At 45.7% G+C, this 24,044-nt stretch overlaps 1 protein-coding gene across 5 annotated transcripts; it reads right to left on the bottom strand.

Annotated features, from left to right (window-relative positions):
* Positions 1-729: 729 nt before the first annotated feature.
* Positions 730-22,859, bottom strand: LOC133274584 (cholesterol 24-hydroxylase). Of its 5 annotated transcripts, none has more exons than XM_061463998.1 (15): positions 22,676-22,859; positions 19,115-19,192; positions 18,731-18,812; positions 18,109-18,182; positions 16,502-16,588; positions 15,725-15,863; positions 14,748-14,858; positions 13,807-13,963; positions 13,419-13,481; positions 12,273-12,345; positions 11,744-11,828; positions 9,777-9,887; positions 9,432-9,520; positions 8,479-8,545; positions 730-1,175 (listed from the first exon to the last, which is right to left on the bottom strand). In XM_061463998.1, exons 1-15 carry the CDS (start codon positions 22,801-22,803, stop codon positions 1,164-1,166), a joined length of 1,356 nt encoding a protein of 451 aa, XP_061319982.1. In that variant the 5' UTR covers positions 22,804-22,859; the 3' UTR covers positions 730-1,163. The 5 variants fall into 5 exon arrangements, with proteins under 5 accessions (XP_061319982.1, XP_061319980.1, XP_061319979.1 ...); XM_061463996.1 differs by having other exon boundaries at positions 730-916; XM_061463995.1 differs by lacking the exon at positions 730-1,175 and adding an exon at positions 6,011-7,601 and having other exon boundaries at positions 22,676-22,858.
* Positions 22,860-24,044: the final 1,185 nt, after the last annotated feature.

The raw sequence follows: 24,044 nt of genomic DNA, 5'->3' as shown, positions 1-24,044 counted from the left end.
TGGTACACAGGCAGCGCAGGGCTGCCTTCTGCCACACGCAGACATCTGCACAGGGGAGAGCGCTGCCGGGATAGCTGCGAGGAAGCGGAGCGGAGTGCTGCCTCCTCTCTGTCCCTGCGTTTATACACCTGTCTGCACCGGGCGCTGCTGCGCAGAAGCTCGGTCGGGTTAGCTTAGGCCAAAGGCAGATGCATTTTATCTGCTTCTGATGTAGGCAGTATGCCGCTAGCGTTCCTCACTGAGTGGCCTGAAACACCAGCCCCCTCTATACTACTGGGTTAGAAATTAAACAACGGTCTGCCTCTCTGCCTGCTTTGCTTCAGTCTCTGCTGTAATCTCTTATGGCACAACTGGCCTAAGGGACCCTCCCCAGAGGGAGCAGGGTGACATTTAGACTGGTGACGTAGCCTCCTCATGAGCACTCCTGCCAGCACGAGGAGACCAGCGGTTGCGGTGGGTGAGATTACACAGGGGTTGTTCTAGCCATGATCAGGCAGCGGGACCACTCAGTCCTGCAGTATCGGCATTGCCCTGGGACACGTCTGCTCCTCCTTGGCTCACTCAAGGTACAGCAGTGCTGTTGTCTCTCTCCTGACTCACAACTCACACTGCTCAGGTTGCTTTCTCAAGCCACCCCTGCAAAGGAGCCTCTGTGAAACCTCCCTAAGAAACTCGACTTTAATATCATGGCCCATAGGACAGAGATTTTCAGAGACTACAGCAAGACAGTTATCATGACCGGTGACTCCCCAAGACCATTTAAATAGAAACAATGAATACGAGTGATCACTTATAAATAGTTTCCTTCCCAAAAGCCTGCAGAAAGTTCCCTCTCCACTTCCTGTTGGTTCAGCTTCCCTGGAGCACCCTGTGGGACAGGGTATGACCAGGAGCACTGGAGCAGGGCACAGTTGCTCTGTAAGGCAGCAGGGAAAATGAACTAAGGATTCACCAGGACGTTTCCAGAAACACAGTTGGCCACAGTCTGTTCCAGAACCCACAGTCTGCCAGTGCATAAAATAAACGAGGAAATCTCACTGCCTGTATTTATCCACACACATACAGGTTAGAGGCATGATCCCAGCATGGCTCTTTCAGGAGCTGAATTTCCTTTGTTGTTTTTTAACCTTAATAGTTCTTTAATTACCATCCTTATTTTCAAATCAAGTATACATCTGTGTCATAATATTGTCACCAAAGAGCTATTAAATGCATTTTTACCTGTGTTTCCAAGGGAATAGATGCCAGCTGAGCATAGTATTATCTAATTTAGCCTGTCCTCAGCACTGTAATAATATCAAGATCTATTAAAGAAGACTCACAGATACATACAAATAATAATGGTTGATTATTTATTTCCTTTATAGTAGCACTTGAGGATCCCTACCAATATCATGGCTCTGCTGTGCAAGGCTTCTTGCAGACAATGGCTCAAGAGGTGGCCTCACCTTTAGAGCTGATGCCTTAAATGGGAAACATGGCAAAATACTGCAGCAAGGATGTAGCAGAAGAGTACGTGGTCATCCGAATGTCCTTTTGTTCCTTGGAGGCACTGCACAAAAAAAAGAGGGGAGAGGAGGTAACAAGGGAAGAGATGGAAGGTGAGGGTAAGCAAGACAAGGATCAACCCTTACCAGACAAGCTTAAAGACCCCACAGAACTGGAGTCTTCCCTAGTGCTCGGCACCAGTATCCCCTGCAAGAATCCACAGGGTGGATCCAGCATAAACTCTTACTGGATGCTGCTGGTGCCTCAGGTACTGGAGATGCTCCAGTGCCTGCTTGTAGCTTACAGTACTGTGATCTTTTGATGAACTGAACCAAGAATGAGGCTTAATCAAATAAAGTCCATTTGAAAAGGAGGAAGCAGTTCTTTAATATTGTTACAATAGGTCTGTACTGGAGGAACAATTTCTCCCACACCAGTCCAGTGAGGACAGTGGCATGGGTTAAAGAGTGCAAGACCCTCAACTGGAGCTCAGTGCGGGGGCACTTTAGAGCAGAAGCAAATCCTACAGGTGGACCAAAGAGGAGAAAGACAACTGGACCATGAGACATCAGTGTGGTGATGTTTCCAGAGAGAATGAGATGTGTGGAAAGCAGCATTGCTGAAAGAGGGAGGGCATAGAGCTGAAAGGGAAGGATGAGAGGCAGAATTTCGGAATTGGAACTAAACAAACTGCTATCAGGGTTAGCCTATCAGTACAGACTGACTCTAAAGGTGGGCAGGCTTCGCACTAGTACAGACTGGAAAAGTTAAAAGTGACAGATACATTCCTAGGTCACTGGTACATGATCTTCCCCATAGCTACATTGTTAGAGCAGCCCCTGGCCACTGTCACTCTCCTGACAATTTCTGGTATGATCTTGGATGTGCCAGACAGGCTTCCTGATACACAAGTTGCACATGACCACCCTATTTTGACGGATAAAAGAGCTCGACAGACACAGTTATTCTGTCTCAGTCCACCTCAGTGCCAGGGAAAGGTCCAGGACATACTTCCTTTGTTAATATAGGTGTCACCTAAGTGTTTTGAAGAGAGAGGAGGAAACAGTACCAGTGTTTGAGGAGGTTCTGCTTCTGAGCACTGCCTCACTCCCAGCAAATCTGGGGGCCTTCGCTGGCAGGAAGAGGATCAGAAGATGGCTTGTTCTGAAAAAAATATTGATTCAGAGTAGATCTTATGTGTATTGTGGGTCCTGGGAGGGACGAAGAAGTGCTGAACACAGAGAGAGCAAACTCCCTTCAGAGAGGAGTCTACCTGCTCACTGTAGTGGGAGGCAGATAGCTTTGACCATGTCCATGTCCACCACAAAGCCTGTTGAGATAGCAAGACAAGTCCAGGAGACACTTCAGGGCTTGAAGGGAGAATATTTGAATCAGTACCTCCTCTTTCATAAAATACCCATCACTGCCAGTTCAGTGACAGACAAAAACCACTTGCAACCTCACACAGACCCGTGCATGGGCATGGTGAGCAGGGCAGGACTTGCCACCAAACATTTCACATGGAGACCTCACATGAGAAGGGAAGGCACAGTAAAAAGACTTCTGAGCTCACTAGCTTTGACCTCTTTATGTCATTTTAATTTCCATTTTCTGAGCCTCCCTGAGTTGCAGCACATGCAGCTGGGGGGCTGCAAGTCTACAGCAAGGGGCTGAGCTCACAGGGAGTAAAACAGAGGAAAGGGCCCCCTTCAGTTTCAGTGTAACCTGGGTGCAGCCTCCAAACTTTACCACGAGGCAGACCAGCAGTGATTAATTACAAATAATGTCACCAAGTGTCCTGTAGAGCAGACTAAAGCATTGGCATGGGCAGCAACATAGAGAAACCTTAAAATGATCCCACTGAGGCAGTGTTCCATTGTGGGCAGTTCCTCCACCCTGCTGGTGCCTCCCTTGTCACTGGTATCACTGAAGGAGGGAAGAAGAGCGAGCCCACTGCCTCAGTGAGGAAATGTCACCTCGTCTGCAAGTACTTCTTTTGTCTCTAAGTCCAGAAGAACATAAGATCTTGCAATTTGTGGGAAAACGGAGAGAAGGCACAACAGCTCTGTCTGACCCAGTACATGCCATCCCTCTTGTAACACAGCAGAAAGAAGATTCTGTCTGACATTATTGCCTTTGCTAGCATATGAGCTAGAAGAAAAATGGGCTGTGTTGTGGAGACCTGCTTTGTGACTGTGTTGTCTCAATAGCAGATGTTGCTTGGATGCAGCAAAGGTCTCCTTCTACAGCTCTCATCGTATAACCACACTCAGCACAAATACATGTATGGTTAACCTGCATGCTCACACCACATCCTGGGAGCCCCAGGTTTTTTGAACATACAGTGACTAAATGTGCCACATGCACCTAGCACAGTGCTCTAAAGCTGGTGCACTGAAGAAAGGAACTAGAAGTTGACCATGGCTGGATAGATGATCCTGAAATATCCTGGTTCTTGCTCTGCATACTTGGCTCCAGCAAAGAAAGACAGTATTTTATGCTTTCTTATGTACACTCAGTCCTCCAGAGGGTATAGATGGAGCAAAAGGCTGTCCACCATTCAGAATATATTGGGCTGAGCTACAGTTTCCATGAGCATGATTGAATCCCATACCTTTGAGCTTCTCTTGGCTTCCTGCAAGGGTTATAATGAGATTCCTCTCATGAAAACTTGTGGAGATTTTTTCCACTTTTGTCCTGGCACAAATCTAGAGCTGGGGTCTTCTCTGGAGATGTAGGCTAGTCTGTACATGAGGTGTAGATGCAAAAACGGAGAGTCTCCTGTGCTCCAGACTAGCTGGGATGAAAAAGCATTACCTTCTCCCTTGTCAGCAGTAAGGGGGTTTGCTGCTTTCTAAAAGACAGAGGCTCCTTGGGTGCATGTCCCCTAACCGGTTCCCTCCTTCTCAAGAGGCCTAGGCAGCAGCTTTTTCCTCATGTCTTGTCCTCAACACCGATCTAAATGGGATAAAATGAAGCTCTTGGGTTAGCATAAAAAAAAAACAACTGGGAGAAATCCTGGAGAGAAGTCTTCACTCTGAACTCATATATGAAAGTCCTGGGCCTAAGTCCAGAAGAGGGAGGCAAAGAGTTTATAAGTCTGGGAAAGGGATCAAAGAAACCTGTGTCAGAAACCTGCACCAGCCATCTGTCAGAACAAGATGAAGACCTAGACGCTGCTAATAAAGACAGACTCTTGGGAGTAAGTGTCACCACCAGTGCCCACACCTTTAATGAAGGCAGCTACTTACCTTTCTGCCTCCATCCTCCAGGCATCCCACACACAGCTGTGCTGCATGGCACCCAGGGTAAAACCACCCCAGCAGCCACTTCCAGGTTTTTCTTTGTTTTGCCCAAAAGCCAGGAAAAGGGTACAGGAAAAAACAGCTACAGGTATGATACTTTCCTACAGCCAGTTGGGAATAGCACTGGGGAGACAGCCCTTGCTCTTCTTTTTTGCCTTACCAACCATGATCTCTAGCAGAATTCTTGGTGCAGGTAATGGTTGTTTGCGCCAGAAGTGAAGTAACACGTTTCTCCTCCCCAGAATAAGGAAAACTGTCCTTTCCTGTGGTGTCTGAGAAAGCTGCAGCCCCCAGGTCTTTTGCAGCTTATGGCAGACACAGCTATTTCTCCAAAGCCACTTCTGGCCGCAAGTTTCTCCACAGCATTTGGCAAACCCTGTACCGGCACCCAGCTGGCATTCAGGGCACCAGGGACAGCTTTCCTGACCCTATTTGTTTTTTTTTTTGACAGAGCAGGGATCACGTCCTGGCTGGGGGTGCAGGATGAAGCCATGAGAACACTGCGGGGTGTTTGCACAACACCACAGGGTATCATCCTGTGGTAGGATGTCCTGGAGGAGTCAGGACAGCTTGTCGCCAAAGCGGAGCTGTCAATGAAGAGTGCTGCTCCAGTTAGGTGCATCGCCAATGAGAGCTTGCCATCTGCTGGAAGGCAATCAGCATTGACAGGCGACAATGGCGAGAGCTTTTGGGGGTCCGAATAGGAGAAAGGCCCGTGTCAGCAGTCCCTGGAGAGCTGGATGGCATTTGGGCTTGCAGAGAGAACAGGAAGAGCATCCGAGGAGGGTAAGCACTAAGCAGACAGAAAGCTCTGGTCTCAGGCAGATAAGGTCTGACAAAATTTGCTGCAGGGCTTTAACATGCTATCACCCCCTTTAAGCTCTCCTTGGAGGTGCCCATAGCCATTGCAGGGGTAGCAGAAAGCAATACCTGTTTGTGCAACTCATGCATTTCAACTAAGTCATTAGGGCAGAGCGGAGAGCTGGCACAATTGTGCCTCACATTTCCATGGCACAATCATGCCAGCATGTCTATCAAGCTGTCTGTGTGCTGTTCACAGCATACATTGCTCCCCGCACCACTGAGATCCTTCCCTCCGACATATTGTCACAATTCATCCTTTTGTTACACCACCAGCCTATCTAGACCAAAAGGCATTGAGCATCCTGCTCTTGATCACATCAGCTCCCAGGAACACACATCCAGCAAGAAAGTCCTCAGGTTTTCCAATGACATTTTTATTAATGTCTAGAAGGATACAAGAGTATGTCCAGCACAAGGGCTTGAAGAGCTCATCTACTAATAGATGGACTAAACCTTCACTAGCAATATAGCTATTGGTACTGCAGGGTGTAAATCATATCAGTACATTATATGACATTGCTTGTATTACCAAAACCACATCACCCTTCTTGGCCTCCTATCCCACTCTCTGCACTGAATGAGACGGTGTACAACAGGGAAAGCTCTTTGATGTTACATTCCTGGTGTGGAAACTTGACAGTGTACAGACTGTGTTCTTGCCCTTTCAATTCAAAAAGGTAAGAAACAACAATGGCAGCACCAAATGCCTTGAATTTCCTGTATTTCATGATAGATGAGGCCCAAACTCATATGAGGCATCCACATATTTATGGAAAGTGGCAATTTCACGATACTTTTTTTTTTCCCTAGCAGAACTAGGCTGCAAGCCAACATGCAGTGGGCAATTTTGGCACACTGGCAGAAGGGGGTGCAGGACCTTTTCCTGCCTGTGGCTCAAGTTATAGACACACTTCAGCAGCAATGTCACTTTAAGCAGCATGTGGCTACAGGCACTTACCACCAACCCTGCTGCACCTACTAAACCATCTCGTTCAAATCCTCATGTAGCTTCATGGTAAATCAGACAGGGAAAATGGTCCAGGTTAAAATATACCTAGTAAGGCCCCCATAAAAAGGAACAGTGTCTCATGAGAATGAGAACAAGCTGTGGGGAGGAAGCAGAAGAGCACCCTTCAGCAGCATGGACTGAGAATCTATGTTCTTAATGATACTGGAAGAAAGGTAGGAGAGACTGAATAAAAATGAGGCAATAGCAACAGGGAAAGTAGTGCCCTCAGTTTCTGATTTTCATTTCAGATTGCTCCTATTAATTGTTCTCATTTAGAGTAGGGATGGGAAGATTGCTTTCACCAAGAGAGTATCTCCAAGCTTTTCTTCCCAAGTTCAGCCCAAATCCTGTGCTCTACAAAATCTTCCAATTTCATTGTGTAAGTAGGAAACTCCCCCAACAAGGGCTTACTTAGACCATGTTGTGTTGTAAGGAAGCTTAGTGGAAACTATCAGGTGGGATTTGAGTGCAGGTTTGTGTGGAGCTCCAGAGATACTCCACTGAAAGGACGTTCTTTCCCAAATCTGGTCAGAACCAAATAGTCCCCCAAGAAAATAACAGGCTTTGCAGTTCCCGGTAAGCTTCCAGATTGAAGATGCTCATTAGAGTGACTCCTATGTTTTTCTTCAGTAAATTATGAGAAAGGTTAAGAAAAATTTCAGTCTAGTAACCCTCTGAAGGGGCCTGAAAAATCTAATCTTTGATTAGCATGAAGATCTTCAAAATTAGAAGACACACTAACATTACCATGCCATGCTTCCCTCCCTGAGTAGTCACGCCTGGCAGCTTCTTTCAACACTCCTTGGCTTTAATTTACACATTACTCCATCTAGTGGCCTCAAGGTTCCAGCATCCAAGAGTTTAAAACTCTGCCCGGGTACCAGCTCGAATTCAAACCTCTGCAGCAGTTTTGCCATCACCACTTTCGCCTCCATCTGTTAAGAAAAGCAAACTCATTATCAATGACAGCAAATATAACTTGGACTGCAGATTCTTACACTCGGTGTGTTATGTCATGCTGCTCTGTCAATACAGAGATTTAAAAGTTAAATGTTACTCTGTTAATGCAGCTGGCTGAGTTTGAGCAGGAAGAAGAGTCACCTGGGGCTTCCTGGATTTGAGGACCACTGACAGGTACTAAGATCAGTCCTTGTGTTTATGCGTTAACCCCGTTTTGGAAATTAGAGTGTAAAACTAAGCACTTTAACCTGAAGATCTTGAGCACTGATGCTCAGATGAACTCAACAGCACAGACCCAAAGAGCCGGCCTCCTACTGTTCTTCTGAAATGCTCCCTGCCATGCTCGTTACTTCATTAAGTTGTTCCTCCCATTCAAGCAGCCCCCTCCTCACCTCCTCAGTGCCAATTCTGGCTTGTGCCCTTCTGCTGGCTGATGTTTTCCCTGCCCTGACTCTGCCAGCTGCACTCATGGGATGGCCCTTAAACCCTTGCACACCCCCCGTGTGTCTGACCCTGGCTGGAAAAGGGATGTTGACTGCAATTCCCATCAAGGGGGCTGGATTCAAGCAGGGTTACCCAGAAGAGTTCAGAGGGAGAACAGCCTGCTGCCCTCTCACCTGCAGACACCTTGGTCTAATGAGTGCAGGAGTGATATGGGACCAGTTTGATACATGTATGTCTGACAGCATTTAAGAGACATGCCTGGTCATGGGCATGGTGGTGATCTTCCCTCTACAGGAAAGAGGGGCAGCACACCATCAGTGTGGCCTTTGGTACCATCACTACCAGCCGCAGCCAGCACACCCTGAGCTGACCCAATGCTCACTAATAAAGTGTCATTCCAGGACTTACCTGTGCAAACGCCTGCCCGATGCAGGACCGGGGTCCCAGAGAGAATGGAAAATAGCAATAATATGGCCTGAAAAAAAAAAACAAACTTCTAAACTGTCACCTTGACAGCTTACAAGGCAACAAGTGAATATTTGATCACTGCAGCAAGGAAATGGTCTAAATACCAACTCACCTAGCTCACTTAAGAAAATCTCCAAATTCTCATGGTTTTGCTTCAGAGCAGCAGTACAGCTCTGCAACAAGCTTCCTTGTCATGTACATAGCTTAGCTTCCAGAACTGTTCTGATATGTGAAAACCTTATTTCAAAGCTGAATGTCAAGCATACTCTAAATGCTCTCCAGGCCATCATGAGGACATAACAATCCACTCAGTTATTGCTCCTTTGGGCAGGTCTGAACCATGTGAGTGAGGAGGGCATTTGGTTCAGGAGACCAGACTAAGCTGAAGCAAAATCCATGACTCATAAAGTAGCTAGATGCAGGGATCAGCACCATCTGTTTAGGTAACTGGTCCCTCCTACTGCACTCCTGACTACTGATCAGATTACTGATTAGGCTGCCTGTCCTGTGGCTGAACAGCATCTTCTGTCCCTCAGCCTCTTGTCCCCTCTCTAATGTGCAGACATATCAAGCATCCCGGAGCCAGGGCTACAACAGATTAAATGTCTGTATTGGCAAAATATTCAACCTCGTACTGGCCCAAAGCTTTGACCTCAATATAAACATTAAACAACATTAGAATTACTCTTTTTTAGACAATATCATGTGGTCTAAAGAACTTCTGAACAAAAGCTGTGCATTATGACTCTCTATTTGCATTTGGATAAGGGTTTAGCAATACTCATACTGGAATGGAAAAACAGTTTTATTCCTCTCTCCCTCCCCCTTGAAATCTCTTCCTTTAATGGTTCCTTATTACATATTTAATAACCTAGGAGTAAAAACAAACTCACTTAGGTGCATCTTTGCTAAATCGGTCTGGATTGAAAGTGAGTGGATCCTTGAAATACTTTTCCATCCTTCCCATTATGTAAGTGCTGAACTGTGAAGAAAGAGTTTATTTATGTTAGTCAGGAGCAGAACACTGAAAATGCCTTTTCACTGTCATGGGTACAAAATCATAACTTCCTGCCATACCCCAGACAAAAGGAATCCAAATTCTAACCCAGTTTTGGACAATAGTTTAGAGAGGCTGGTAGAAATATGATCAGGGAGGACTTTTGCCCCCTGATACACAAATCCATCACATTTGGATCAACTGCAGCAGCTAAAAGCTGATGATGGTGGATGGAACTCACAACGAGAGTTGTTTTTGCAGGAATCCTGATGCCATCGATGACATGCTCCTTGTCTATCCAGCGTAATGTCCCCGGGACAGGTGGGTACAGCCTCAGCGATTCCTTCAAAACCTGCATCAGTGAAAAGCACAAAAGGTCAGTTAGTTAATACAGTGTAGGAAGCAGAAATAAAACTAATTACTTCCCTATGACCTTTTACTTTGGCTAAATGGGAGTTTTGGCTTGTGGAATAGATGCTGATATACCTGCCTTGGACTCCTGTGGGCAAAATATACGGCTAAGTCAGTTCTTTCAGGCCTGGTTCTTTCTTACAACTGGTAAAACACAGAGAAAAAAAGTACAACCACAAGAGATCCCATGAACTGAACTGATCTAACACCTCAAGTCAAGTCAACAACTAAGTGAAAAAGTATTGGGAAGCAAAATCAAAGACAGTATCTGAAAGTGACGTCTCATGCTCCTGATGAGCTGTTCCCAGTGCGGGCTGCCATGAGGATGACTGGTTGCTCCCACCTCCTTCCCACTCTCAGCACTGCTCCCACCTTTGTACTGCTTCTGCTGCTCAGGGAGCTGAGCCAGGTCACAGCACCAAAATGACAAAGCAACTTGGCAAAGGAAAATGAATAGGGAACAGCGAGTTAAAATAAATGGAGTGAGACCATTTCTTTTGGTGGCAGTGAGCTGTAAGAATGGCTTATTTCATCAAAGTGAAACCTAATTAACAGCACACATTAGCATCGCACTGCAAATGCAATTAACAGTGTGTACGCATGAGTGGATTAATGAAAAAAAAACATGGACAAAAGGATTCAGAATTGCCTGAGCGGCAGGAGAGGAGTCCCATGGTCTCTGATACTTCAGTGATGGACTGGCTCTGACCAAGGATGACTGTGATGTTGGTTGTATAGATCCAAGCTTGTTCATTAAATAATCTGCTTTGAGAGGGTGTCATATGAGCTGTCTCAAAACGGAAAGGCTTAGATACCTCATCCTAATTGGAGCGGTATAATTGTGATGGTGTTTGGAGAAGCCTAAGGAAACCTGTTGATTTCTGTAATCACACAGAGATGCTTTTCTTAGGAGAAATACACCTTTGAAATGTACCTACTGTCAAAGCACAGTGATTTGTGGAATAGGATACATCAAATGGTAAAACAGCATCATATCTCCTCAGCAGGGCAGTTTAAGGGAAAAGCAACCATAACACAATACTAAAATCACATGGAAATCTAAGCAGAAGAATAGCTGCCATGGCTGCAATTCAGCCTCTCCTGAGGGCTATTGGTATCCCCCTTCTTGTAAAAAAGGATATGCAATAAAAACACTGGCGAGTAGCCAAGCCCTGGCTTTGCATTTCATTACCAACTAGCATTTCTATACACAAGACCTCTTTCTTAGGACCAAACTCTCTTTTATTTAATCCCAACCCCCAAGTGACTGAAGAGAGTTTCAAGACTGAGTAATAAAAAAATGGAATTACAAAAACTACCCTCTATTTTCGGATGTCCTCAAATCCCGTTGAGTTTACGGTGCATGGTGAGATCGTAGCTGGAAATGCTTTAACAATAATCAAACAAAAATAGAGCTGTGAGTTTGGGAAGTGCGTGGGATTCAGACACAGGCTGGGCTCAGAGCTGCAAACCCTTCTTTACATATGCCTGTGGTTTCAGTGTAAACAGGTAGGGATTAAGCAGCTCCACTCTAGCTCCCAGCTTGCTAATAATTAAGGAAAGCAGTGAAGGAATTGTGTGGGATTTTGGAAAACAATTTGAGGAGCATCCTTCCCAACAAACCTGGGCTGCTGCAAATGGCTCATGGTACCTGCTTGCTGAGTCTCTGGGGACAAACACCATCAGGATCAAATTTGACATTGTCCCTAAAATGTTAAAAGCGTGGGGCTTCTCCACGACATGGCAGAGGTGCTAACAAACAGCTACAACTGGTATTTTACCTCACTCCTGCAGTACCTGAGATAAGTAGGTGAGTTTGCCAAGATCCTCATAGTCAAGGTCTCTCTTAGCACCAAGAACATCATCCACTTCAGCCTGAAGCCTGCAGTTCAATTAAAAATGGTTAGCTGCAGATGCACACCTCTTGCTAGGCAAGCTGACAATTACATTTGTAATTTCCCAAACACTGAGTTGGACTTCGACTTCCATCCTCAGGCTAAATGCCTACTGATTCCCAGCCAGCCTGCCTGAACTTGTGCCTCTTATCAGCAATGGGCTGATACCAGGAGTGGGTGTACAGCACAGGCAAATCAGGTATGATTCAGGACCAGTATGTATAAAGGCTTTGAAATAAAAAAAGCTCACAAGCTAGATGGAATTGAAATAACTCCCCTTAAGCCTTTTTTTATATTTTAAATATACTGAGACAATGAGACAGTTTATTTTGGAAGGGAGGCTAGAATTTACTGGGAATTTATCCTAGCTTTTTAGTAATCCTTATCAATAAGTTCACCTCGAAATTAACAGCAAGCTGGAGCACATGTACCTTTCCAGTATTTCAGGATGCTGAGCCAGTGCCATTACGGTAAATGACAACTGATTTGCAGTGGTTTCATGACCTAATGACACCAAAAATAGGTTTTATTGTTAGTATGAAATAATATAATGACAGAAAGATGGTCTGTTAGTGTGATTTGTGAACAGGAATCTTTAAATGTCAGGCCCCAGATGTTTTATTTCAAGTATGCTAGAAATCAAAAGAAATACTAAAAAGGTGATAAATCTTACATAAGGAGCTTCCAGGAATGACAAGAACAAGTTGCAGCTGGTAAAGATACGAACCATCTTGCTCAACTCAGTGCTAGCACATGGCACCTACTGGTCATGAGCTCCCTAACATACAGGCCAGTAAGGTTCAGTATTTGCCTTGCCACATCATGGGACACACTGCTCTGCCGTGATGCAAGGATTTACTGGTTCTGAGGGAAAACTGAGTTCTAACCATCTTTCCTTGAAATGTCTGCTTTATGAGGATAGCTTCAATTTTTTAATGGATGGGCATATGTACTATTTTAAAACAGACTTCTACAAAGATGTCTTTGTTGCAATAATGTTTTTCTTGTAGAAGAACAGTGTATGGATCTCACCTTCTTAGGAACCTAAATCCTACTGATTTGCAAGACTGATCTTTTTAAGTTGTTTACCTCATGTGTTCACTTCAGCCCCTGCTTTTTCTGACAAGCCTGACAGTGCCCTCTCCTACCAAGTGTTGACTAATAAGCCAAGAACTGTGTTTAATCATGTGGGTGGGGTGACATGAAGACACATGGAACATGTTACAGATTTAGCAGTATCAGGGAAGAAGAGCAGAACCCCATAAGGAATAGCACTGCACCCCAGGAAGCAGTGGTGCCCTCTGCACTGCAGGCTGGAAACCACTGGCCTGACATTATTTGCTGTGTTGATAGGACTGAAGGAGGATAACACTGCATTTGCCTATGAGAAACTGAGTTCTCTTCAGACCTCGCCCAGCTGGTCCTATGCCAGTGTAATACTGCTGTCTTCCAATGAAGTGACTCCTTGTTAAAGCAGCATCACATAGAGTGAGCAAGTATGTTAATCATGGCCCCGTAAGACAGCCCCAAAATGAGTACAGATTCCCATGCGACATATCCAAGTGTTAGATACCAACCTGCAACAAAGAAAGTGATAAAGTTATCCAGAATATTTTCATCATCTCTAGTTTCCTCCAGAGCTGTCAGGAGAGAAAAGCAAACAAGATTAGAAATTACCAACATGCACCATCTGGAACAGCCAGACTACTCTGCCTCATTTTGCACATTTTGTCTGAGGTGGTATTGGGAGGGGATGCTGAACATTCAAGTCGGCGCTGAGCTGCAATCAATATTTGATCCAACACAAACAGAGAAGTTTCAAAACAGCTCTCACCATCTTCAGTGTGAAAAATACATTAAAGAAGGGCCAACGTTCACAAAGTTCAGACCGCTGAAACAATCCCCCCCGAATCTCATGACAAGTCATAACACAGAAATTCACTCAAACAGCGATGTGTTCCCTACCATCTCCTTTCAGTATCTGTGTAAGAATATCCAGTGTGTCTTCCTTCCCACTCTGGATGGCCTCTCTCCTCTGGTCAAGGCACTCCTTCCCCACACGCCGCAGCAGCCTCACACTTTCCTGGACCTCCTTTACCAGCTTCTGTTTCCCTGGCATGTACTGAATACAGAATTTCTTCAGTCATTTTAGTCCTTTTGTTGGTAAAATATATTGTCAGTCTTATTTTTCAAGCAAGTACCTTGTTTTCTGCCAAGCTGCATTTGTCACAAATCTGCTCTCCACAGAACAAAGTGAATATCCCCAAGGTAGAAGGTTTGGGCTGACATGAGAAATACTTCCATCACTGCATGCTGATGTTCTGCTTTGTCAGAGCTGATGTTTTGGACACAGTAAGCAAAATCCCTCACCTCTCCATGGAGAAAACTGCAGCATGCAATACAGAATCTTACCTCTGGACCCAAAAAGGAAAACAGGAGCTCTAAAAGCCTGAACTACAGTTTTTGTGAGAAAATGGAATGATTTTCAACTTAAATATTTCATATTACATGTGTAATTTCCTAGTATATGAAATTAGGTCAAAAATACGAATTTCTTATTTTAAGACTGTTCAGACTTCTTCCACCTTGAGTGATGGCTGCCATCCTTCTTGGGCAAATGGCAAAACCCACAATTTTTGTAGTGATGGGTGTGAAAGTGTAAAGCCATATGAGATAATGACACATGCAGGGTGGAGAAAAGGCAGAAAGGAAGCATTAAATATAAGTTTTGCAAGTGTTATAAAACATTACTGAATTTTATCTTAAGGCACATTGGAGGGGAAGAGATACTGATGACTTTCCCCATTGGATATGGGCCTTGCACAGCTCCAACCCACTAACTCATGCAGGAGCAGAGGGTCCACGTGGACACAAAGGGGGAGGACTGAAGTGCGGAGTGTACAGACCCGCAAGAAGGGGATACGCATCTTGGTCATTCCCTCCAAAACCATAGTCACAGCATGCGGGAAAGGCGTCTGGTCATCGCTCAGTGCATTTAATTCCAAGCCAAAGGCTACCTGAGGAGTGGGAGAGAAAAAGGCAACTCACTGCATCCTCCTGGCTTCCTGTGGCTGAGGTGAAAGAGAAAGACTGCCTCACTCCACTGCCTTTCCCCCTACAGATACCTCAGAGTAGACCCTGCCTTGCAGGAGGCTGCAAGGGAAGGGTAGTATCTACATTTTACTGCCTCCTTATTTGGAGGATTAATTTACTATTACTCTCCATTCATCCAAATTGTTTGCATAAAGAAGGGAAAAGCCAGTGTAAGGCAGACTTCATGCTGACATATAATGGCAACAATGCAACATCCACACATGAATGAGCACTAGTGTGCCCCTTCTGGCACAGAGGGATGCGAGGTATGAGGCTGTAAGGGCTTTTGCAAATGATCCCTGTCCCGCAGGCCACGCTTAGGATGTGCAGTCCCTTCCCTAACTGTCCCTTCCTATGGGTCAGCCCAAAATGAAGTGACAGATAGGACAAGAGGAAACAGCCTCAAGCTGTGCATGGGGAAGCTTAGACTGGGTATTAGGAAAAATATTCTTTACCTAAAGGATTGTCAAGCATTGGAACAGGCTGCCCAGGGAAGTGGTGGAATCACCTTCCCTAGAAGTGTTCAAAACCCATCTAGATGAGGCTTTTAGTGACATGGTTTAGTGGTGGAGCTGGCAGTCCTGGGGTAACAGTTGGACTTGATGATCTTAAAGGTTTTTTCCAACCTAGCTGATTCTATGACACAATTAGTCCTTCAGTTCTTCCCGCACTACTGAATAAAGGTCTTGTTCCCTGGCTCCAGTTCCTCACTCTGTCCTGCTGCTGGTACCCATTACTTCTGTATCTTCCTGCTAATTCAAGAGGAAACAAGAAAGTGGACAGCTGGTACCTTTGCAATGACATCCATAGTCACCCGGTTCATCATCGTCAGCATGCTAAACTCTTTATTTCCATCTGCCTTTTCCTCTAGCTTCTCCATCAGCTCCTCTGCTTTTTCATTAAAAGTTTCCATCAGACCCACCAGGTAGCTGAACAATCAATAAGAATGAGTGATGGGGGCTCTGGAGAGGACATCTTTGCTCAGGCAAATTACCTTCATTATTTTCCATAGAAAAGCATAAAGATGTTATTATTAGTAGTAATAATACACTTGCCTTGATATTTTAAAAAGTAAACAGTTAAAATTAGTTAAATTCTTCTTACAGCACCACTGCTCCACCCTGCCATGTAATCAACAGCTGACATGGCAAAGAGCTTTGGCCCTGTGCATGCTAAAGCAAATGGACTTTATCTTCAGACCCTAAACACAATGCAACAAACAAACAAACCAGAACAATCCCCTGCTTATCAATCAGGTGAATGATCAGACCCTGAGGTCTGTTCTCCAATAGGATAAAATAGCCATCACCACACCCCTGAATACAATAGCTTAGGATCTTTCTGCTATCACTGAGCTTATATGGGTGCCGCCACCCCATGGGAAGGCTGGTCACATCATGCTAGTCATGGAAATGGTGTGTTGTACTCTAAGTAAAACGTGATTTTAGCATAAAAAGTTTGGTTTTTTTTACTTCTTTCTAAATATTAAATAATGGATCAATGATGGAGAGAATCATAAAATACAGCAGAAATTACAGCTAGATCATCCCAGAAATATTTGCCTTACGTTCGGCTGAAAGCTGGATCCATTATCTTCCGCTGCTTGTGCCAATGCTCATGGTTGCAAACTGTTACCAAGCCATTCCCTAGGAACCTATCATTTAGGAAAACAAGGACAGGAACAGTTGTCACCAAGGGAGCCAGCCAAGCCCCATGAAGCCACAAGGATAAGTCTTACACATAGAATCATAGAATGGCTAGGATTGGAAAGGACCTTAAGATCATCAAGTTCCAACCCCCCTGCCATGGGCAGGGACACCTCACACTAAACCATCTCACCTGAGGCTTCCTCCAACCTGGCCTTGAACACTGCCAGGGATGGAGCATTCACAACCTCCCTGGGCAAACCATTCCAGTGCCTCACCACCCTAACAGGAAAGAATTTCTTCCTTATATCCAACCTAAACTTCCCCTGTTTCAGTTTTAACCCGTTACCCCTTGTCCTATCACTACAGTCCCTAATGAAGAGTCCCTCCCCAGCATCCCTACAGGCCCCCTTCAGATACTGGAAGGCTGCTATGAGGTCTCCACACAGCCTTCTCTTCTCCAGGCTGAACAGCCCCAACTTTCTCAGCCTATCTTCATACGAGAGGTGCTCCAGTTCCCTGATCATGCTTGTGGCCCTCCTCTGGACTTGTTCCAACAGTTCCATGTCCTTTTTATGTTGAGGACACCAGAACTGCACACAATACTCCAGGTGAGGTCTCACAAGAGCAGAGTAGAGGGGCAGGATCACCTCCTTCGACCTGCTGGTCACGCTCCTTTTGATGCAGCTCAGGATACAGTTGGCTTTCTGGGCTGCAAGTGCACACTGAAGCCGGCTCATGTTCATTTTCTCATCGACCAACACCCCCAAGTCCTTCTCCACAGGGCTGCTCTGAATCTCTTCTCTGCCCAACCTGTAGCTGTGCCTGGGGATTGCTCCGACCCAGGTGTAGGACCTTGCACTTGCCATGGTTAAACTTCATGAGGTTGGCACCTGCCCACCTTACAAGCGTGTCAAGGTCCCTCTGGATGGCGTTCCTTCATCTACTTCCTTGTATTTTTCCCACTTGTAGGGGTCACCGTGCTGCTCCAAGTACACAGTCATGGCACCACTGTGGGCAATGACGGAACTGCAGATATGTTTTGCCTGATAGGTGTGGACTGCTGAGTCCAAAAAGATGCTGGTTCATTACAACTGTTATGCAAATAATTAAGGTAATGACTGGGTTATTATACATTTAAAAGCTTTAGCCTAAGAGAAAATCCCCTTTTTTATTATTGGACAGAGGAGCTGGAAACTCCCATGCAATAAGGAATAATTCAGTGCTCTAAAATTTAAGTGAGAAGTTTGATGATGGTCTTGAGCTAACTGTTTTGAGACTAACTGAAGACCCACAGGGAAAAAAAAAGTATGATCAAGGTCAAAGAAATCCAACATAACCTCCTCTCTGCCTGGGAAGACATATGACTTAGCACATAATTTAATAGGTACACGCTCTTAGGTATGTCTGGAATTAGTCATTAATCTCCACAAAGGTAAATGGTCTGAGTTAAAAGAAGTGTCATGCCTGCAACTCTACTAATCTTGTAATTTTCAGATCACTATGGCTTTAGATGGGTTTCACTTACCTCTCACCAAATATATTGAAGATACGACCATATACGAACCGATCCTTTGGGTACTGTGGTGACATCAAGAACTCCTAAAATCAAATCTCAGGTCAGTGAATACTGCATGTGGTCCATTTCCCAGACAAAACATAAAAAGCTGTTCACATATTCACTGTTTTCCTCCTATAGCAATAGGCTGAAGACTAGAAAATTATTTGATGTGCCCTGATTCCCAGTTCCTGTGCCACTAGCTTGTGTTGCATGCCTCTAGTACTTTTTGCCAAATGACCCAAAATCTCACTCTGTGGTTATTGCAAAGATTTAGAGGAAGAAATTCAGTCCCTTCTGCCTTGCTCATTAGAGATATTAAGCTCTTGCAGCGAATCTGCTTTTCAGCAATGGTGGATGCTTGCTCTGTCGGCTCTTTAAATAAAGGTAACAAAGTAAATCAACCAACTGATGAGGAAAATAAATCACGGCAGCTGGGTGAGCAGAGCATCTGGTACTAACCCAGCCAGAGCTGCCCTCTCTGCAGGGACAGACTGGCTGCACTGTGCTGCCCTGAACATCAGGCACCACTTCTCTCTTTCTGGAGGGACAGGCTGATCCCCACTGTTGATTCAGCTTTATTTTGCAGTACCTTCACTCCTTCAGGACTCAGAACCATTACTGAGACTCTGTGAAAGGCATTAAGCCGTACAACAGGTCCATATTTCTCTGCCCTACAAGAAGAGAAGGGGAGGGGGAAAAAAAAAAAAAAATGGAGAGAGAGAATTATGGTACAAACCACCAACACGTAACAGTTCAGACCTAATAACCTCAAAGGACCAAGCAGCAAGTACTGGGAGCTACTGCAGTCTTCAGCACATAAAGCCATAGAAAGAAAGATGAATACTCTCTCTGTAGCTCTTCTACCAACCTTCTGAATGATGCTAAATATTTAATTCAGGGTGTCTGCACCTTGATTTTCCAATTTGTGCTACAGAACTACTCCATTTGACATTACTGATGTGTCTCAACTTACCACTGCAGGAAGAAATCATGCACCAACTCCTCTTTCCTCAGCATTCTCCATAAGATCGGCAGATGTCCAAATAAAAAGCTGCAAAAAGTAAGGTTTAGTGTCACAAGAATGCAAACACAAGGTTTTGGGTGGATTGTAACCTTTGTGCTCAGTGATGCAATGTAAGTGTTGCTCATGGTTTCCTCCTTGTAAGGAAAAAGGAAAGTAACACCTAGCTGTGCCAATACCCAGCCCTCATGTGAGTAAGCAGGGAACCGGGCTCAGGCTGCTGCACTCGTGAAGCCAGGAAGACGAGTGCAGAGATGCGGGACAAGATAGTTATTGCTGCTGCATTAAAGGATGATCACTGATCAATATTGAGTTGCAAAACTGAATAAAAAAGGTTAACTCTTCAAATTCAACAGCTGCATTAAAAGTCAGAGATCAATTCCTTCTTTCAGCTGCGAGTGGAGAGTCCCCACCAGCTTTGCATACTTCTGAAGGAAAATCTGGCCAAACTCCTCTCTTACGTGAGATTCTCTACACTCGAGATTCGTTTTTTGTTTGAGACAGGCAGCAATGCTACCAACCTTTTCAGTATAAACAAGCAATAGGGGAAAAACAGGCTCTTATTTTAAAATAAAATACAGGTTAAAAATAGCAAACGCTCAACTAAGTTCTCCAACATCTACAGAAACTTTTAATCCTCCACTTGTTTAACTCCTCCAATGTAACTGGACTCCAAAAAGACGGGAAAGCCCTAAATATAACAGATGAGTTCTTCATTAGCTAAAGCTCCAAAACCCACTTTATCTGCAGCACATGAGGCAAGGTCCCACTCACGGCTCCTCTTGTGAAACACATAAAAAGGGCTTGGTTTGGGATACGTAACTATGTGACACTATCAACTGAAAACGTGTATTTGCAAGAACCCTTTTTCCATTTCTTGCTATTAAATCTTCAATATGAAGCAAACCTTTGAAGAGATGACCTCCTGTCTTCACAGGTGAGCCATTCATGGGGTAAAAAGTACAAAATGCCACCAAAACTCACTTTTCCAGCCTGTTCTGCACAGGTCTCCTTTAGAGATGTGCTATATTAGTGTCAATAAAATAAATCAGCCCTGGAAATTAAGGGCATTAATACAATCTTGTTATCATGCAGCTGTAAGACTCTGAGCAAAGTCTGAGGTTTTGATAAGATTATGTTGTACTTCACCCTAAAAATAAGGCTTTCTTAAGCTTTTATCAAAGGGCCCTTTGATAAAGGAAAAAGGGAAAGTCATGCATATGGGACATAGTAACACCTCGAAAGGACACAGGCTGTGGACTGGCTGGTTGGGGAGCAGGTCTGCTGACCACACCCTGATGCCAGTGGTCAGCAATCTAGACACAAGCCAGTGTTTGCTTCTAGTGCTGCTCTTCTCCAGTTTACCAGATACAGTCCCAGTTGAGAAGGGTTTGGATTTGGATTAATCCCATTTCAGAGTAATTTGGGTTGGCAAGAACCTCTGGAGGTAACCAGTCAAGTTCCCTGCTCCAGGCCAGTCAACTTCAGAGCTATGGTACACACGGTATGTGAGTCAGGGTTTCACCCTTATGGTGAAAGTGTTTTGCCTTACATGCAACTGGATTTCCCTTGAGGCAACTTTTTGGCCAAAAAGTTGTGCCTATTGCCTTCTGTCCTTCATTTCAGAACTCCATGGAGTGTCAGGCTCCACACTTCCATAACCACCCATTAGGTAGCTGAAAATGGCCACTTCAGTAGCTGCTTCTCCACCCAAAGCAAGCTGAGCACTCAGCTTCCTGGGCATCCTGGCTGCCTTCCATTGGACCTACCCATTTGTCAATGTTAGTCTTGTAACAGAGGGAAGGAATGCCATCCAGAGGGACCTTGACCTGCCCATGTAAGGTGGGCAGATGCCAACCTCATGAAGTTTAACCATGACAAGTGCAAGGTCCTACATCTGGGTCGGAGCAATCCCAGGCACAACTACAGGTTGGGAGATTCAGAGCAGCCCTGTGGAGAAGGACTTGGGGGTGCTGGTCGATGAGAAAATGAACATGAGCTGGCTTCAGTGTGCGCTTGCAGCCCAGAAAGCCAAATGTATCCTGGGCTGCATCAAAAGGAGCGTGACCAGCAGGTCAAAGGAGGTGATCCTGCCCCTCTACTCTGCTCTTGTGAGACCTCACCTGGAGTATTGTGTGCAGTTCTGGTGTCCTCAACATAAAAAGGACATGGAACTGTTGGAACAAGTCCAGAGGAGGGCCACGAGGATGATCAGGGGACTGGAGCACCTCCCGTATGAAGACAGGCTGAGGAAGTTGGGGCTGTTCAGCCTGGAAAAGGCTGCATGGAGACCTCATAGCAGCCTTCCAGTATCTGAAGGGGGCCTATAGGGATGCTGGAGAGGGACTCTTCATTAGGGACTGTAGTGATAGGACAAGGGGTAACGGGTTAAAACTGAAACAGGGGAAGTTTAGGTTGGATATAAGGAAGAAATTCTTTCCTGTGAGGGTGGTGAGGCACTGGAATGGGTTGCCCAGGGAGGCTGTGAATGCTCCATCCCTGGCAGTGTTCAAGGCCAGGCTGGAGGAAGCCTCAGGTGAGATGGTTTAGTGTGAGGTGTCCCTGCCCATGGCAGGGGGGTTGGAACTTGATGATCTTAAGGTCCTTTCCAATCCTAGCCATTCTATGATGGTCAAGCCTCAAACCCTTAAGAGACAGAAAAGCAGTCACAGGGTTCTTCAAGCTGCTATTACTTTAGGGTGTTACTTCACACCTTGAAAGGAACCCAAGGACAAGCAGTTTCAGGTATGATAAGATCCATCATCTCTTTATCTTACTATTTGACCTAATTACACAAGCAAATTGAAGCTCAGTGTTAGGCAGCCAACCCTGGTGTCCCTGTAGGGTGGTTTAAACTGTAGGCTGTGTAAACAAGTGCTGGTGTGGTGTCTTTTCCTGCGACATGTGATGGAGAGCACGTGCACCCATACGTTATGTTGAATGGGAAGCCCACAAGGAAGGTGTCTGGTGGAGTTAGCATCAACACGCCTGCTGGAACGGTGCAGGATGGCAAGCTGTGCTGGTATAGCGGAGGGCCCCTCCTGCATGGCCGGTGCTGCCTGTCAGGCCCCTCTCGCCTCCCCAGCAAGCGCACAGCTGAGATAGCCAACTGTGCCGCTCACTTCATGCCGCTGCAAGCAAGGAGATGTGGATCAGCACATCCCACCACGCCAGCCCAAGCCAACAAGGCAGCGCTGCCGAAGTCCCCGGCAACGCCTTACTGTGTCAGCCTTTCCCAGGGAGGGGCCACGGGCGTGACCTCCTCGCCGTTGCCCTTGCCTACGTCAGCGACGTCCGGTCCGGTCCGGTCACCCCGCAGGTCACAGGCTGGAGCGTTTATTTCTGCGCTGCCACCGTCTCATGGCTCCGGCAGAGAGAGCGGCCAAGGTGCCATGTCTGCCGCTGTGCGCGGTCACGGGGGGGGACGGGCATCGGGCTAAGGCCAGCGGAGGGACTCGCCCTGCAGACGCCTGAAAATTCCACCCGCGCCGCACGCGCCTGCCCACTCCTTACCTCTCCCGCGGGCCGCTGGGGATGTGGTCGTACTTCATGTGGATGTATTTCACGTAGCAGCAGTACAGGCCGAAGGCCAGCAGGCACAGCGCCAGCAGGAGCCCCCCCACCGCTCTCAGCGCCTCCATTGCTAGCGGGTACCCAGCTTACAACGCCGTGCGTGCGCGTCTGCGTGTGCGTGCGCGTGCGTCCCCGGGCAGCGAGCGGTCTGCGGGGATCTGCGGAGCGGGCGGAAAAGGCTTCGGCTGCGGGCGGGGCCGGCATCGCTTAAAGAGACCGGCAGCGGCGGCGCTGGGGGTGCGCTGAACCAAGAGCCTTGGGTTACAGGAGCACGGAAAACTGCCTGGCAGCGAAGGGTATATACAGGCATATATGTGAATGTCTATGTACATACATATATATGTATGCTTTCCTGGGTAGAGGTGTGCTTTGTAGCAGTGCGTGAGCAGGTCAGGAAGGATGCTGCATCCTCATATGTTTGTTTACAGAAGCATTTTAAGTAAGTCTCACTGCTGAAGGCTTACACAAACTAAGCCAAATCAGGACAAGGAAGGCAAAGGCTTTTTGTTGACTTTTAACTGCTTAAAATAGAAGAGGCAGAGGGAATATATTATTGATGCCTGTAGGAATCAATAGATGAAGACTTTCAGAGCAGTTTGCTTTGGGCCCTGTGTTATACAATGTACTTAGTCATCATCCAGAAACGGAAACGAGAGATTATACACTTCTATTCAAAACAGGGATCTAAAGCTGCCACGAATTGCATAAGGATTGCAGGATAGAAGGTACCAAGCTATAAAGTGGTGAAAATTCATTTCTGGTAAATGAAAAGTAATGCACAGGCAAAAATAAATTATGTATCTAAGTACAAACCTGTTATATGTATTCAGTGGCGGCATTCATTCAGGAAACGTCAGCTTAATGCTCACTACAGATGGAAGAAGCAAGCAGAGCATTGGCAGTGATTGAACAAGAGTGAGTGAACAAGATGCCTAAGTGTATCAGTACATAGAGGATTCTGTAAAGCCAGAGCACACCCACTGTGTATGAATGCCATACATGCTCTTCCTCCCAGCTCAGCAGAGGTGTAGAAATAGAGACAGAACAAATTAGCCTCAAAAGGATGAGAGAGAAGGTTGTGATAGGGGTCTGGAAAACCATCAGAGGTTTGGAGATAAGTAGGGACAAACCAATCATAACTTTGCATTGGTCAAGAGCAAGGAGGAAGTCACGGAAATGATAGCAGCAGGAAAGAGGAAGATACTTTTCACAACAAACTGTCACTCATGGTGACAAGCTGCTCTGGATGCTGAATGAATAAATTGGCTCACAAGGAGCCAAGGAAAGTGATGTGGGATGAATCCAGGTG

This window comes from Pezoporus flaviventris, unplaced genomic scaffold, assembly GCF_033815535.1.
Source record: "Pezoporus flaviventris isolate CSIRO_AGI_PZ_B2104156 unplaced genomic scaffold, CSIRO_AGI_Pfla_v1 ptg000036l, whole genome shotgun sequence".
Lineage (NCBI taxonomy): Eukaryota > Metazoa > Chordata > Aves > Psittaciformes > Psittacidae > Pezoporus > Pezoporus flaviventris.
Note: the sequence above shows the minus strand (reverse complement) of the source record. Positions and strands in the feature narration are given on the sequence as shown.

Bases quoted from the DNA above. Each gene is read 5' to 3' on its own strand.
- LOC133274584 (XM_061463995.1), bottom strand. From the start codon at position 22,803: ATGGAGGCGCTGAGAGCGGTGGGGGGGCTCCTGCTGGCGCTGTGCCTG. The intron at 14,859-15,724 runs GTACCAGCTGTC...CCCACTCCTCAG, and splicing joins CTATGGATGTCATTGCAAAG to GTAGCCTTTGGCTTGGAATT. The intron at 11,829-12,272 runs GTACATGTGCTC...ATTGAACTGCAG, and splicing joins CATCCTGAAATACTGGAAAG to GCTTCAGGCTGAAGTGGATG.